The 17,477-nt window shown below is 40.7% G+C and overlaps 1 protein-coding gene across 3 annotated transcripts in view; it reads left to right on the top strand.

Moving 5' to 3' along the window:
• Positions 1-17,477, top strand: part of COMMD1 (copper metabolism domain containing 1) — a 77,434-nt gene that overhangs the window by 3,316 nt on the left and 56,641 nt on the right. Inside the window, exon 2 of one of the 3 annotated variants that reach the window (XM_030490792.1) lies at positions 7,973-8,018. The exons of the other annotated variants lie outside the window; for them this stretch is intronic. Coding sequence (XP_030346652.1) covers positions 7,973-8,018 — 46 coding nt within the window. The remainder of the gene's footprint in view (positions 1-7,972; positions 8,019-17,477) is intronic. 3 annotated transcript variants of the gene reach the window in all.

Consider the following 17,477-nt stretch of genomic DNA (forward strand, 5'->3'; position numbering starts at 1 on the left):
CTCATGGTCTTTATGGCCACCACTCTTCTCATCTCCTTATGAACGAAATTCCTGGGAAATAACCAAAATTTATATGGTTCAACACACTTCAAAGTTCTAAGCTAAGCAATACACAAACTATGTTGTACAGACACAACTTGGTGCCAAGTACGTGTGGATTTTGGGGTACTCATTTCTAGTGGGTGACTTAAAGGATGTAACACTTAAGTCCTGTGGATACTTTCAGGATCTCTGTTCTAGACCATCCTAAAAGATCCCTTGGCTTTCTGGTCAGTTTGAGGGCCCTTCCTCTTTCACACCTCCCAGTTTGTGGGGGAAAGGTTGATATTAGGGTTATGCTTTGAAAGTAGGGAGGCTTTAACTTATTTTCCTCTTCCTCCATCTACCTAGTAGGAAAACCCATTGTCCTAGCTTTTTTTTTATACCTCCTTTTCAGTTCTCACAGCTAGCCTGCAAATCTCTGCATCGTGCATAAACTGACTCTTCTGAAGCCGTCACACAGAGGTCACACAGAGATACGGTGTGAGCTGTTCTCTTTTGTTTGAAGGATTTGGCAGGGGAAGAGCCATCTTGGCCCTACGAGTTGCTTAACCTTTATCTTCAAGTTGCTGAGAACTGCCACGCACATACTTGCATGCTTTAGAGAGGTGCCTGGAACGTTTTTAGTATCTCTGTGAATTTAAATATGGGGGAGGCGGTGTTATATTGTATTTGCTGACAACAGCAAACTTCAAAAGTCTTCCTCTGTGCTTATAACATCTTAGCCTTTGGACACACATCTTGGATGCTGGTGTCCCCCCAGCATCTGAAGGATCAAGCTCCACTCAGAGATCAGTGTTGTCCCCTCCTTGTCAATTGTCACATGAGTTTCTGAGCAAATTTATTCCAGTCTTGATATTTAACTCATTGTGAAAAATCTACATGATTAAAATATTTGTGTTATCTTTTTGTGGTATTACTTTTTCCTTCCTCCTCTGGGTGGTGGAGGAAGGGGAGCAAACAGCAGAATAGCAATAGAAAGTCAAAGTACTTGTTTATGCAGCCATTTCCCTTGTGTGCAGTGATCTGCATCTGCACTTCAGAAGGCAACAGATAACTTTCCTGTCTTCACTGATGATAATACCTGATGGCACCTAATACATTCTTTTAGGAGGTGGCCATGCTGTTTATTTTCAAATACCTCCTTTAGAAGCCCAGGTCCTTTATATGGTCAATATGTAAAAGATTAGATGTCTTGGACTGTCTTCTGTTGAATTTAAAGGGAACGTAAGCACCTGAATTGAATGAGATGAATAATGCCTTGTGCCTGTCTCTTGAGGATTTTTTTTCTCTGATACCCATCTTCTTGATGGACATTCATTGGCCTTATGACTTAATTGCTGTAGTACTTCATGTCTTCTAAGTAGTAATCATAAATCTGTACTATAAATCAACCACTTAGTTGTAATACAGCTGAGGATAAATAAGGTGAAGGACTTTTCCTGTACCCTCCTGTGTTCTACCTGTGCAAAGCATGGCACCTGGGAGTAGTATTGAGGTGAAAAAGGGCCACAAAAGCATATAATTTATTGCAGCAGTGAGCATTTAAATATTTCTTTTCCTCTGGTGTATAGACTAGTCCTAGGTTTGTATGTATAAAAGATGTTGTTATGATCTGTTTGTTACACCTGTTTCCTTTCCTGCCCCTAGATCTGCTGAATGTGCATGTATCATCTGACCTCTAAAATGCTGAATTTATTTTGTAGAGAAGCATGTTACCTTATTAAATTTACTTAAAAAAAAAATCTCACTTCTTGTGTGGAATATCTTGGAAGGTAGAACAGAGCCCTAGGAAGGCTGGCCCTGGAGAACTGTACCGTTTTAATGTTCTGTCAGTTGTTCTTTACCCTCTGCCTTCATACTTCCCAGCCTCCTGTCCCGTAAGGTGGCAAAATATTGAGAAACTGGAGGAGATCATAGATCAGCTTTTGGAAATTGTCACCCCCAGCTTTTTTGGTTTTTAAAAACACTTTCATCATGTTTAAAATACTAAATTTGTTTCCTTCTTACATAAGTTTAATTAACTGTATTGCACTGGTAATAGAGTTCCTTTACGTCTGGAGTAATTCTACTGTTTTCCTTTTGGTGGCAGTAGGCTATTGGATTTATTGAACACGATTCGTTTGCTGCTGTGTTGGAAGTGTCCGGGTTTGCTGTTCTGCCTCAGAACAAACTGTACATTGGCTAAATATCAAGAAAAATTGCAGTGTGAGGAGTCTAAATATTTTATTATATTTGATTTACACGTATTTATTTTCAGAAATGCTGAGGGTATCACCATCTGTAATGACAAATACTGGTACATTATTGGTAAAAATATTAATCAGGCTCTACGTAAGTAATATGTGAGAACCAAGAGCTTGATATCCATCATGTAAGATGCACCCAAACTCTATGTATACACTTTATGACGTTCACTAGCCCTCTTCCATTGGTGGCTTTCGTTAGGAATCATGCTGATATATCTACCAGACTTTTCTGATGACAGATGTTTAATTTCACTGTTTTTCAGCCAAGAGGCTGATGGTAACCATCGTTATTTGGCTCTGCTTAGCCACTGGCACACATAGTGTATGCAAGTCCCATCTTGTAGCTATTTCTATGTTGTGGAATGCCCAGCTATTTCTAGTGATTACTTCATGCCTTTGATGAAAATCTGTTGAATAAGAAACCTTTTGATCAAAATCTGATCTAAAGGCTTGTGGGAGAAAACTCAGTGAGACTACTGGATAAAATCACTCCGTGTGTAAAATGCTTTGGAGTCACATGAGCAAACTGGGTGCTTTGGAGGCTGCCTAGTGCTGTTATCCTGTGTCGTCTCTAAAGACTGTCCCTCTCCTGCTAGGGACTGCAGTCCTTTCCCTGTGAAGTTGCTGTTGTTACCTAGAGAGGAGGTCCCAAAGCATTACTGCTTCTGCTTGAGAAGGAAGAGGCTATTTGCCCTTCGTAAAAGGGATCTGTCCTTAGGTGAAGGGTCCGAGCAGGAAAACAGTCACAGGGTTCACCCTGTTGTGGAGGAGAAAGGCCTTTAGCAGGATTTCTGCTGACAGCCACTGGTGGGAAATAAACGACTTCTTGCATTTTCTAATAAGGGAAGAGCTGTCATTCTTGCCTCTCCCCAGATAACTTGTGATTCCTCAAGTATGTGAGCTGAGTCATGAGCTCTTCAGTGCTTTGCAGTTGTCCAAGCTTCTGCAGGCTGAGAAGCAGAACAGCCTCAGTCCGAAGACTGAGATAAAATCGTTTGGGAAGAGTTGATAGGAGAGACTGCTTGTTTTCTGCCATTTAGAATTGCAGTTGTGCCTCCATCTACTGACTAGAAAGATAACTCCATAAGCATGCTCATTCTTCTTAATTTGGGTAAAAGGAAACAAGTTGCTCACAAAGCAGTATCAGCAAGTACTGTGTCCATATGAGGTGCTTTCTGCCCAAATGTGCACCCTTCATAGTGTTATACTTTTCACTCCAGTGAATGACTGTGCTTATTATGAATAATTCTATTTGTTATTGAGTTAGGCAAAAATATGCTAACAGTAACTGCATGCAGAATTTTGGGAGGGAGGGAATGTCTACAGTGTTATAATTGGCCATACATAAGAAAATCATTATTATCTCAATTGATGTTTGCCTGGAACAACTACATAACAAACGTACTCTCTAATTTAGTGAAACGTCACTGTTATATAGCTCACTAATCTTAACACAGCTGGGCAGCACCTCTGCAGCGTCTGCTGGTGCAGCATACATTTTCTTTCCTCTGTATACTTACAATTACCGCTTTTTTTCCCCTACTTCAGCATCATCTTAGGATGGTAGAAAATGGAATGTTTACTTGAACGTGCTTTATCATGGCCATAAAAATGTGCATGGATACTGACCTGAAGTGTTCTTATTAGTGCTTCCGATCTGAGTTATTTTAGGTTTTAAGTATGCGTATGTGTGGTCAGTTCACATAAGGACTGGTGCAATGGGCAGTTGTAGGAAGAGCATAAAGTGGAGGGGGAAAATTCTTCAGAAGAATGAACTGGAAAGGAAGGTTGGCTGCAGAATGTGACATGGTTGAAGAACATTGGCAGGAGCAGTAAGATCAGTGCTTCACTGCCTAGAGCAGCAATTTATTGTGTGTGTGTCTGTCAGCTGGAAAGAACAATATACCTGCGTCGTTCTGGATTTTTTTAAATACTCCTTTTTCTGTGATTTCTCCAGTTGCAAAAGCTGGTGTTTGTTAAAGCCTTTCATATTTGCAATACTGCTTTCATTGCTATTGGAATTACTGAAGAGCTGTATAGAAGGTGGTGTCAGTACCTGTGGGATGTAAAGGTGATGGTATTCTGCACCATGAGCAGATCTATATGAATTGGGCTGCCATTTAAACAATGGGGTGTGAGCAAGGAATCCACACCTCCACATTACAAACCTCATAGTCTTCCTACTGCTGTGCCACTACAAGTGCAAATCTTGAAGGCAGGCAGAAGCAGGAGGGCTCCCACCATTATAACGTCATTCATTTAATTAGTAGTATTTTCTGTAACTCAAGCGTAAGACAGGGGAAAGGTCATTTACTTAATGAGGCCAATCCAAGATGCATTTCATTTGAGACTGTAAAGCGCCAATATGCTGTGTCAGTTCAGTGCAAATGGCTTACCTTACATTTAATGGTTTACTTGACCTTTCCTGTCATATTATTTTTTGATGTTCTTATCAATGGAAAAGTGGTAAGTCAAAAGAAGTCGGCAGACCTGCGTCACTGGTGTGTAATAGGTGTGGTAAACTCCCTATTGCCCAAACCAGAGTCTCTCTGCATTTTTCTTCAATTATGGTGTTGATTGTATCTGCAAGTAGAAATCTAGTTCCTTTGTCCCGGTTGCAGAGGTGGGGGCTGCCCTTCCCTATCTGTGGCTAGAGCAGGCAGGTCAGTGCCAGCTCTTCATGGTTATAATAACTCTGCATTACCTCTTAGTTTTAAAATGCTCTACTGGAAATCTGCTAATTGTTAATGGGCTTCCAGAGAAGCCTGCTGCTGAGAAAGTTGGATTCCTTGGTGGTTGTCGTGCTTCATATGCTGTTGATTTCCCTTTCCCATCCAAACATATGACTCACTTCGCTGCATTTGTAGAACTTCTGTCAGTAAGTAGTATTTTCATCATTAATAACACCAGCAAGTTTTGGATGCACTCTTTATTTCTCAAAAAACCCACCTCACACAAGTATGATGAACAGAAGTTCCTTAGACATATGTGTGTGATTAACATATGAGTATATGCATGTGTTTGCACACGTGCACAGAAAGGCAGGTGTATTGGTTATGCTGAAATTCATTAGTCCAGTCTGATCCCTGCAGAGTTTCTTTTGACCTTATCAAGAGACTACTCTGAAGGCGAGGGAGTTGGATCTTGCCTTTGAAGTTCATTACTACAAATTAAATGCTTCTACTGTACTTAATTAGTGTTTATCAAACACATGCTGTATGGAGTATATTTGAAAAGGGAAGAAGACTCCCTTAGGCTTCACATGTAGTTTCATGCATTTATTACAGTAACACTACTGTTCCATTCCCTATTTCCCAAAGTGTGGGGGAAATGCTGAAGAAGGTAATGAAGTTCACTGCCATCATCTCGGCACTGGTGGTTTTCTGGACTAGTGTGAATTGGTTTTCCTTTTGAAATATGGCCAATGAAAAGGGGAGAACGTGAGATGTCCCTTCTTTGATTTGATGTATAAAGAAAGACTAAAAGGAAAGGAAGGCTGTACACTGAAATTATACTGTTTATTACATGATACTTTTAAAATTGTGTCAGTTACAACTGGTGTGAAGGAAGATTAGTGTTTGCTTGCTCCAGGAGAGTACTGATGTTGGCAATGGAGTAGAAATTCTTACTCCAACCTTGCTGGTCTCACGTGAGGCTGCCTACAGCTGGTCAGATAATAGACTTTTTTCTTTCTTCAAAGGTACATACATTTTTTTTCATTGCAAGTAATCTTATTAGGAAAAAAGACTAGTCAGTGGATCCTTTAAATTGGGGTGAGCAGAATCTCCTCTGCTAACATATACATCCTCATTTCACAATTCAGACCAAGAAGAGAGCAACAGGAAAGATGTGTTAATGCTCTGAACAACCAACACCCTATCAGTGATGCAGAGCTGTGGCATTCACTTGAGCCACTGAAGTTCACAGCTGGTGTATGAAAAGGAAATTTGGATGACACGAGTCAACCTTTTTATAAGCTGAAATTTTCCATTCTCTGTAATGCTTAGCAGCTACTGGCTTGGGATGATGTATGTTAGTTTTTCTACTGTACTAGTTTGTGGTAATTGGATGCAGTATATCCAACAACTTTATTCTAAAACCCAAGCTGACAACACCAAAATCTTAGAGTGGTGAAAATACTGTGTGGCTACAATTAATTCCATTTAGCAGCTTATATTCTCTGGATTTCTTCCAGTCTGGTGACCAAGTGTGATGGAGACTTGAACTTTTCAACATGTTTAGATGATGTTGAGTTTTGTAATAGCTACAATTGTTACCTGAAGTCTTTTGTTCATTGATGCTCATTGAGCTTAGTGGGGCAGAAGTTGTTGGGTAAGAACCTCTGGCAGCTTGAGCTGCAGTCTGAGTGGCTGGTCTGGTTTCCGTGAGCCTCTTTGGGCAGGAAGTGGTGGCTGCAACTTACTGAGGGGGCTCTGAGTTCACCCCTAGAAGATCATTGGCTTTAGAAGAAGATTAAGTGACTTTCTTTAAAGGCAGAGCCTAAAGTATCATATTTTTTAATTCTATGTTTATTGTTATAAATGTATGCTTTTACATAACTTCAAAGAAGTATTTAATGTATGGAGTAAGTCAGAGCTGACTGGCACAGGTTGTCCAAAGAGGTGGTGGATGCACAATCCCTGGAGAAATTCAAGGCCAGGCTGGATGTGGTTCTGGGCAACGTGATCTACTTGATGTCCCTGCTCATTGCAAGGGGTGGACTAGATGAGCTTTGAAGGTTCCTTCCAACCCAAACTGTTCTGTGATTCTATAGATGGCCTCCATTGTGAAGAATTAGGAGTTCATTACTGGGAAAACCAAACTGGTTTCTTACTACGTTGTTTACAGTGCATGAGCACCTGTTTACAGCTGATAACCAAAGATCTAAATCAGAGTACTCCATCTCTTAGGAAGTTGATAGTTTTATAGTGTATAGCAAGCTTGTGACTACCTTCTCCTTCCCAGCTCCACAGGGAGTTGGGTATCTGTTTATCTGCTCTCCTTGAGGATTGTGTGTTGCCGTTCTAAAGGCGACAGTGATTCTGGAATATGGGTTTTTTTAACCCCTCTAATTCTTCGCCATCTTCTATATTTACCTCTTAACAATGCTGGTTTATGTGTGATTCCACATGAGTAAAAATAGAGTCCAACAGAATCTCACTGAAAAAAGACTTAAAATATACTGTGCAAAGCAAATGTGAAGTAACAGGCAACTTGTCCAATTTTTAGACTTAAGTGTTTTTCTAATAATTTTTTTTAATACTTTTGAAATTATCTCACTTTGCATATGTTAATATATTTCTGAAAGCACGTTTTTCATCTCTCTCTCTCTTCTCTAACAATAAGTGGCAATACAAATATAGTTTGAGTGAAATTCTGGGTTTTTTTCCAAATAAGGTTAGATTTTTTTCTGGTTGAGATTTTTTGGGATCTCTGCCAAAAGATTCCTACCTCGGCTTGATGGGTAGTTTTTTTCTTTCTTTATAGTCTCTATAAACCATGATGTCAGGATTATGAAACATGTTCTGATGATAGATGCAGACACTGAAGTAGTATCTGTGTAAAAGGCAAGTAAGCAGCAGACATTTTTACTCCTTGTCTGGCATTTACACATGGCTCTGTTGTCTCTCTTCAGACTGTCGCATCAGATGTGCTGTTCTCTTATACTCTTTTTGCCATTTCAGGTTCAAGAGTAGTTTATATTCTGTTCTACAAGAACAAGCTGTTCGTGTAAGTACTCTTTGTTTTACATAGTCAAATCTGGTGCAAATATTGTATGCAGTTGAGTTATTTGATTTCTTTTGTGTTTTTCATTAAACTCGATTTTTACCTTTTCTGAAGTGAACAAAATATTCATAACTCCCTTATTCTGTAAAAGTAGAAACAGCACATTTAAGCAGTGTGCTCTTGTTTTAGTAGATAGAATCACAGAATGGTTTGGGTTGGAAATGACCTGAAGATCATCTAGTTCCAACCCCCTGCCATGGGCAGGGATGCCTCGCACTAGAAAATGTCACCCAAGGCTCTGTCCAGCCTGGCCTTGAACACTGCCAGGGATGGAGCATTTACCACTTCCTTGGCAACCTGTTCCAGTGCCTCACCCCCCTCACAGTGAAGAACTTCTTCCTTACATCTAACCTGAACTTCCTCTGTTTAAGTTTAAACCCATTACCCCTTGTCCTATCGCTACAGTCCCTGATGAAGAGTCCCTCTCCAGCATCCTTGTAGGCCCCCTTCAGATACTGGAAGGCTGCTGTGATGGTCAGGTATTCAGATGGTGCTCACACATACGTGTTTTCAGAGAAAGCAGAGGTAAGAATAGAGGTCAGAAATGACTGCCCTTCTAACACCATTCAGTGACACACTTAGTTTTTATACATTGCTTAGGATGAAGATGATGGTTCTGAGCCTGGTTGGGGTCTTGCAGAATAGCCCCATGGTTTGTTCTCCAGTGTTACGTGTGAGATGCATGGGTTGCTGAAGCTGTGCTTTACTGATGGGTCCTCAAGAGACTAGAGGTTGTTATGCTGCACTTCAGACCTCTTGAGACCTCTAAGATGGTCCTCTCTTGAGGGCTCCAAGGAGCCCAAAGGCACGAGCATCTGATGCAACTTTGCAGAAGGACTCTTCCCCCATCGGTTACTGGACATGCCTCCTTGTAAACAGATCTCTGCCTACGTGCCTCTATTTTGTGTCCATTGTACAAAGTCTCCTGAATGTTTGAAAGAGAAGGATCTGGCTCTGGCTTGTTGTGAACCAGGTTAGAAGAGTGTCAGTTGTTCCTTGCTGAGCAGGGAGAGTGCTTTTGTTCACAGGATTCATTTTATGACATGTCAGTTTATGGCATGTCAGGAAATCTATAAAAAGTCTCCTAATAAAAAGAAAGCAGTAGAGAAATTTTCTGGTTCATGTGGACAAATAGTAGAGAGTTCATTTAATATGAGTAGCCCCCAGTTTGACTGAAAGCCAAGGAAAAGCCATGGGAAAATCTAATTGAACTATTTTTGATGGCATGGGCTGCAGTGTCTTGGAGCAATTGAGTGCTGAAGTTTTTAGGGGTTAAGGCCAGTGATGGTGGAATCTAAAGCCAGGTTTTGTGGGTCACCACACACTCTTCACTGGCGATGTGTGCCTGCGAGCTCTGCAAACCACTGTTGCACATGTGCAGCTCTTGAGAGCCATGCATGTTGTCTGTGGAGGCACAGGGGTGTGGAGTGGTTCCTACAAGCTCGCTGGAAAACCCAGTTACTTGGCCAGCTCTACTGATGGATGACTTCATCAGGAGCCTAACCTGATAGAAATAGAGAACCCCCTCTAGGGTAGTTAAAGCAGTCATCTAAATTTAATGGGATTCTATTGGAGGGTGCTTTTGCGTTGATTTTTTGGCTGTTTCCTTTTTTTTTACCCCAAAAAAAGGTTCTCTGCATTTAGTTCTAACCCTTTTTGATACAGCAAGTGGTACTTAAATCTTTATGGGAAAGTGAGAGATGGTTTATTCAGAGCTCCCTGGTTTGGGCTCCCAGTCAGGTGTCGTTTTCCAGCACCAGCAATGGAAGAGGGACCTTTACAGAACAGCTGTGATGCCTACAGTGAAGAGTTTGACCTGCTGCTCCCCTCTCTCCTCATAAAGGCTCAGCTGTTAAAAACCACCATGGCTGCTGCTGGTTTGTGGCACATGTTTTATATTTCACTGAGCTGACAAGAGGGAAAACCATTTTATCCGCATCAAAAGCAAGACCTGCAGGCTGGTACCCTGAGACTGGAAGCTTACCTCTCGCCTGTCAAACCTGTCAACGTGCAACACAGGTTGTCAAAATAGGTGATGAATGACCAGATGGTAAAGTGCTCTTGCTTGCTTCCCTTGAAACTGTGTAGTCTGTAAGCTTGTCTCCTTTACTTGCTGATCTCTTTGATGCTGTGGAGTGTGTCTGCAGGGTTATGGGCTAAGGCAGTGATGTGCCATGGTGTGAACCTGGTCTAGAAGTGCAGAAACCCCTCTATACCCGGGTAGGAAAATGTAACTCCAGCTATTGCCCATAATAGTACAGGTAATGTACTATATAGTGCTGTGAAAGGAAGGAAGGCAGAGCGTGGAGTCAGGATTTGGCTGTAAAACATTATATGGCAAGACGTCATACAGTCGAGGGGTGTGACTCATGTATCTCATGTTGTTCACTGCTGGAGCATCTGTGCTTTGCTGTAAAGGAAGCCGATGTCCAAATGTAAACCAAGGGGGAAATGAGCTGAGTTAATGATTAACTGTTAAGATGCAAACAATCAAGATACACAGAGTAAAAGTGAAAATTAATTCATGATGTTAGTTCTGTTTGCTGTGCTTGGTTCATCATAAAGCAGGTTTGTGCTTTGCCTGATTTCACTGACAGGACTGCTGCCTGCAGAATGCTCCAATAAGCTCTGCTAATGTCTGCACCATTTACTGCGCTCAGGGTAGGGCTACAACTTCTTTTCCACGTGCCTTCAAAATACGAGCTGCTTCAACATCTATTTTTAACTCTCCGAAGTGAAACGAGATTAAACATGAAGCGGTGGCTGCGGCAGCAAGTCATTTTCCCAGAATGATTGTAGAAACCTGATAAACACAGTTCTCATTTATTGTGTTGTGAGAGAACAGAGGAGCAGAAAAAGAGGCTGAACACATGGTCTCTTAAGGGAACGACAGGTCATGTCACCAATTCCGGGACTGTCACTGTGTCTGTCTCCTCTCTTTCTGCTTTAACTCCCTCCCTTGAATTTTGTTTCATTTTTTTATTTACCATCTGGTATTTATTCTGTCCTATCTGGATTTCTCTCTGCCTTTTATTTTCCTCTCTGTCTTTAGCAATACTGCATTAAATGGCTTCCATCTGTTGAGAGTTCTTATTTTTGAATCCAGCTCCTTCAGGAGGACTGAAGAAGAAACCATTTTAGACTGAATAATGTCACCTGCAGGATTTATATGTTCTCCTAGAAAACAATTTGCTTCAGCTGAAGGGAGTTCAGGGAGCACATTTGTTTTGGAAAAGGTTGAACCTCTCAAACTTGTCTGTAACACAGCTGCATGTTTAAGAACTACTGGAAATGAGACACTTTTTTGCCTCCACCCCAAGTAGCAAAATGCTTTCTGAACCGTAGCAAAGAATTTGACTCAAGTGGGGAGAAAACTGACAGCAAAGCTTGGGATTTTTTTGCTGTAATTCAGTTGAATTCAGGCCAGGATGGACAATTGATATTTGTATTTTTAATTTTAATATAAATAGATTTTAAATTTTTTATTTGACCCATGAAGTTGCAAGCATATTTGCTATTAATAGAACATTTCCGTATTTTTTCAGTTCCTTGTTTTATCTCTCTTTAGCCTGTCCAACAGCTATCTGTGCCCTCCAAGAAGCATTTTCCATTGCCTTTTTTCTTGTACATCTCTTCCTCTTTCTATTTTAAATAATTTAAGTAGTTTGGAAACTATTATTCAAGAACAGGGGGTGGTGCTTTTTCTTTTATGTTTACTGCTTAAAATCCAAGCTTTTAGTGTCTGTTTGCAATCTGAGTGTGCAGGCATTGTTCAGAAATCTAGCTATGACTAATGTTATTAGTGGGTGGGCTTGTTCTGTCTTTTGGTTTTTTTTTCCTAAATATTTATTTATTCTTGTTCTGTAAGTGGTACAAAGCCTAGACAGAGTCTTTGAGACAAGGAATTGGGGGTGTTGGTCGATGAGAAACTGAACATGAGCCAGCAGCGTGCACTCACAGCCCAGAAAGCCAACCGTATGCTGGGCTGCATGAAAAGGAGTGTGACCAGCAGGTCGAACAAGGTGATCCTGCCCTTCTACTCTGCTCTTGTGAGACCCCACTTGGAGTACTGAGTGCAGTTCTGGTGTCCTCAACATAAGAAGGACATGGAGCTGTTGGAGCGAGTCCAGAGGAGGGCCACGAGGATGATAAGAGGGCTGGAGCACCTCCCATGTGAAGACAGGCTGAGAAAGTTGGGGCTATTCAGCCTGGAGAAAGGAAGGCTGCGTGGAGACCTCATAGCAGCCTGCCAGTATCTGAAGGGGGCCTACAAGGATGCCAGAGAGGGACTTTTCAGCAGGGACTGTAGTGATAGGACAAGGGGTAATGGGTTTAAACTAAAACAGGGGAAGTTCAGGTTAGATATGAGGAAGACGTTCTTTACTGTGAGGGGGGTGAGGCACTGGAACAGGCTGCCCAAGGAAGTGGTAAATGCTCCATCCCTGGCAGTGTTCAAGGTCAGGCTGGACAGAGCCTTGGGTGACATGGTCTAGTGCGAGGCATCCCTGCCCATGGCAGGGGGTTGGAACTTGATGACCTTAAGGTTCTTTCCAACCCAAACCATTCTGTGATTCTAAGTAGGTCCAGACAGCAAAGTCCTGATGATCCCCAGTTTTTCTTCAGCTAAAGATAGGTTTTAGGATGGAGCTGGGGTGGGGGAGCCACAGCTTTTGAGCTTAGCACAGCAGGTTTGCAGGAAGCACGATCTGACCGCACGGGCATGGCTCAGGTTGCGGTTCAATGGTGGCTGCCTATTTTTATCAACCTTTCATCCTCCTTTGTCATCAAATGAGTCTTAAGACCACAGAAAAATGACACCTCCTGCAAATAAATTTAGGAAGTGGCGTTTTATGGAATTGTGAGCTCAAATTGGTCATTTCTAGCAGACACACAGACTGATGGCAGAGGCAGGCTGGAGGGAAATGATGTGGTCACTTTGGATGCTTTTAGAAACTAATGCAAAGATCTCTTTTGCGTTCAATTGTAAGCTAAGCCAAAAATAGCTGAATCTCTACTCCCCTGTTATTGAACTTCATGTTCAAGTAAAAAAGTAATTTTAGCAGAGAACATTGGGTTTAGTGAGCTTGTAGGCACAACAAAAAAAAGAAAAAGGTAGGGGTTTGGAAGGTTTCTGCTTGGTGCGAAACTTGGGGGAGAAAATGGAGGAGCCAAGAGGCATGGAAGCGACCCATTGAGAGGAGTTTCATCTTTCATGTGCACATTTGACAAGTCTGGATGGAATCAAGCGTAATAAGATTAGAAATACAGGAAGGATGGAATTTTGCCTGCAACTTCAGCATGTACACTCATTTTTTCCCATCTGCAATAGCAGTTAAATGTTTTTTTGTTGCTGCTGTATGGTGCAAGTCCTCTCATCCAAGACAGTCATGATTCATGAAAATCAGAGTAACTCCAACTTGAAAATATTTACAAGTCTACTGAATGTCCGTTGACCTGGTTAGTGTCTCCTCAGCAACTAATCAAAAGGCTACACAGGTTGGAATAAGAAATAGTTGTTGCAGAACATCTATTTATTACACACTAGAAAAAAAAAATAAACGACAGGTTTTAAATAATATATGTATTATTATCCTTTTAATGATTCACAGTTAGCTCATTTCTATTACCAAACAGTTTCATTTCACTTTTAACTGTGTATTACAGCTCAATAAGAAGCAAACTAAAATAATATTGGGACATGGTATGGAATTTGAATAAAAGAAGTAAGTTTGTGTGGTCTCCCAAGGCTTAGATGAAGACTTAAAGATTAGTTAAAGTCTTTCTTCTTTGATGTAGAAACACTAAATGGTCACTTAAGGGTAAGGTCACTTGTGATTTCTCACTTACAAATTTGCTGGGGGTGTAGAAGCCTTTGGGTTTTTTCCCAAAAGATGGATCACCATTTTCAAGTGCAGACAAGCAGGCTGTTGCATCTAATTTTATCTTAATTCCAATTCTCAGGAGAGCTTTTGGACTCTAATAAACAGTGTTTGTGAGGCACAACCTACCAACTAGTTGAAAACCTCCACTGTCTCCAGAAACGTGGGAAAGTCTACTGGACTAATATCCAGGGAACATCTATGGGAACAGCTCGTATATTACAGGACTGGATATCTCAGCAGCCCTTGGGAGAGAGTCTGGTTAGTACATACTTGCAAAGGAGGATCCAGAAACCACAGGGTTGCAGAGATCTTCTCTAATTCCTTCTGTCTGAAGCTACTATTTGCAGAAGAGCATGCTGAGCTAACTTTGACAAATAGCGTTGTGTCACTTGGACCCACGTGTGCTGTTACACCCAAAGATGATGAAAGCTGCTTCTGTTTCCCCCCCTGCTCTCCCAGGGTTGCCTTTCTTTTTAGAGAAGGAGGAAGAAACTACACACCCCAAAGCTGCGTGCAGCAGGTGCTCCCTATTTGCCCCAAAGCCCTTCTAACTGAAAGGAATGCATGGTATCCTGATGTTAACAAGAATTGGCTTTTGTGCTATCAAAGTGTTTTGGCCAAGTGGGGTCCCATGGCATGTTCCTCCTGACTGCAGCTGGTCCCCCCACTCCGTGCTTGTGCTCCAAGGGTCTGAGAAGCAGTTTTCAAGAGCATCTGAATTATAAGGGTTGTGATACAGCTATAGCCTCTTACTCCCCCCTCCCCAAAACCTGAAGAGGCGAGTTCATTAGTGTGAACTTCATTAGTGTGAACAGCACTGAATTGTTTATTTCTCTGAGCTTGTGATTGCTTTGTACTACAGGCTGGCAGAGCAGCCTGCGATTTTGAGGGTCAGCTGTAGAAAATGCCTGCACATGCTGGCAAGGCCAACTCTTGGAGCTCTTCCGTAATGGTTGACAAATTAATGTTTTCTTTCTGGAAATGAAGTGTGTTCTCTTTTTTCCGCAGTGGGTTTTACCAGTTGTTGTTTCTCACTAGTATTGCTTGTCAGGCTTTGTTTCTGAGAAGAGATAATGAATATAAGTCTGTTTTCCTGTTCTGTGTACCATGGCACACGTCTAATGGATCTAATTAAGCTAATACAAAGCTCTCCAGATTATCAAATACTGTTCCATTAAGGTATTTGAAGTCATATTTTTATTGGCTGAATTACATTTGAAGACATAGTGGGTATGTGTTGAAGATGAACACAAGGAGAAGTCGGTATGACCAAAACTGTTTCTTGTTGAAAAGCATCTGCTTAGCTTCTGGAAAGAAAGGTGGAGCCAGTTGCTGACAGTAGGGTTTGCATGCTTGTAGTATGACATACTGTCCATAAGCTGTGCTTCCAGGGGAAAAAAAAAAACCCAAAAAATTGAAAATCTCAAAACAGATAATGTGAGGAAATTTTTAGTATCCATTAGATACTAATGATATTCTCTGAAAGACTCTAGTTTTGAAAATAGGCTTTTTTCACTTAGTCACTTGGGTGAATAGTCGCAGTAATGTAAATTAAATTACTGGTGTAGAACAGCTATGATTCTATACATTCCTAGAAAACTTCTGCTTTTTGTTAGTTGAAGATTTTTATGTTGAAATAGTAAAGCATTTGTGATTTCCAATAAGAGCTGGAATTAGGTTCTACATAACCTTTTTTTCCTCAGTGTCATACTTTTAACACAGCGCTTCTTGATGTGCTGCAGAACTGCGTAGAGATGGGACAGTCTGTAAATAAAAAGAGAACTGTGGTAACATACTGCAAAAGTGTGTTTATTGAGGACCATTAAAGAGATGAAGTGGGAAACAACTAAGGCAGGATCTCCATGTACACACACTTAGCTCAGAATATAGTCTTTATAATTTAATGTGTGTCACTGACAGTATGGTGAGTCAAGGTAGGGGAGTGAATCCTGCACTTTAAGGTCTGTCTGGACTAAGTCATTGGCATTAATAAGATTTATCTCTCTTGAACCAGTGCTCACAGTGATTCAGCTGTAGGAGCTGATGGATGAAACAAGTTTCCACACCTTTAAATCATGAGAAGCTTCCAGTTGTGATGCTAAAACAAGTCTGTGGTGTTTATTCCAGCAGTGAAACCATCTTTATCACTGCTGTGGACAAGAGCTGGTCATTGTCCTGGTGGTGGTAAATGCTCCTCCAAAATGCCTAGGGTTTAAAAGCATGAGAGGGAGACCTATAATCATATATATTTTATTTGTCTTTAGTCATAAGCACAGAAGAACCACTCATGTTTTAACTTTAAATTAATCTTTAGATATATCAGTAAGGTGTATTCACTGTAATTTGGATTTCTGTGTAATAAATGAGCATTGTTAAAGGTAATGGACAGAACTGTTTGTAGTGCTGTTCAGAATATCACTGGAAATATAATATTTAATTTTTTTTCCCAATTTAAATTCAAATATTTCCTCAACCTTAAAAAAAGTCCAGAATTTAACTGTGTCCATTCATATGAGCAATGGAGTGGAACTACACTTGTTTAAAGAATGAGTTGTTCATACAATAGGGGAGATGGAAGATCAGCAAACACCCCAATTGTTCTCTCATTTGTAACTTTGATCAGGTTTCCTGTCCACAGGGAAATGTTTCCAAGTTAAGATGAAAAATAACATTAAAATGAGTTGCTGTTCCTATGTGTTTTGACAGTTTTTATAGCTGGTGGGTTTTGTTGAGGAATTGCAAAGTAAATGTATCTTCAGTAATATCTTCACGCAGCTGTACTGCCGTTGTACTCGTTGATTGTGCCCACTTCCAGTTAAAATCTGTATGTATTTTTTAAAAGAAGTAGTTGTATTTCCAAGCTGAGATTCCAGTCTCAATGATGGACTCTATTGGTATATTATTTAAAGCCTGCATTACCTGATAAATATTCCACCAAAATACAGTATGGTTGTTACCTTCTGATTTCTTAGCTGTGTACATGTACAGATTAAGCAATCCATGCTGTGTGTACATGTGCACATGTGTGAGAGCAAGCGAGATAAATGATTGCTAATTATGATACACGGTTTCATTCCTCTGTGATATGGGATAGTATTTTGGTAGCAAACTGTATCAGCGTGCTTATGATACATGAACATACGGAGTTTTTAAATGTAGCTCACACCGGATCTTAACTAATCATCAATCTGTTGATGATCTTTGCCAAACAAGCAAGTTTAACCCTCCTGTATAAGCCCTAGTAATACTATTGTGTCTTTCTTCTTAAAACTGAAAGCTTGGTCATAAGCTTCCTCTTTCAGATACACTTCAGAGTCAGACTTGCTTCATGTGTCAGGCACAGTAAGGATCTCTGTGTGTGTGCGTGTGTGTTCATTTTTTATCATCTTAGCAAAGCACTGCCAGAAATCTTGCTGCATCTTGCAAAAAGAGTTGTTGTGAAGGGGTGAGGTTAAAAATAATCTGAAGAATTACAAATGTGAAATATTTGAAGGTTATAAAGTCAAGCCTAGAAAAGAGT

This window comes from Strigops habroptila, chromosome 6, assembly GCF_004027225.2.
Source record: "Strigops habroptila isolate Jane chromosome 6, bStrHab1.2.pri, whole genome shotgun sequence".
Taxonomy (NCBI): domain Eukaryota; kingdom Metazoa; phylum Chordata; class Aves; order Psittaciformes; family Psittacidae; genus Strigops; species Strigops habroptila.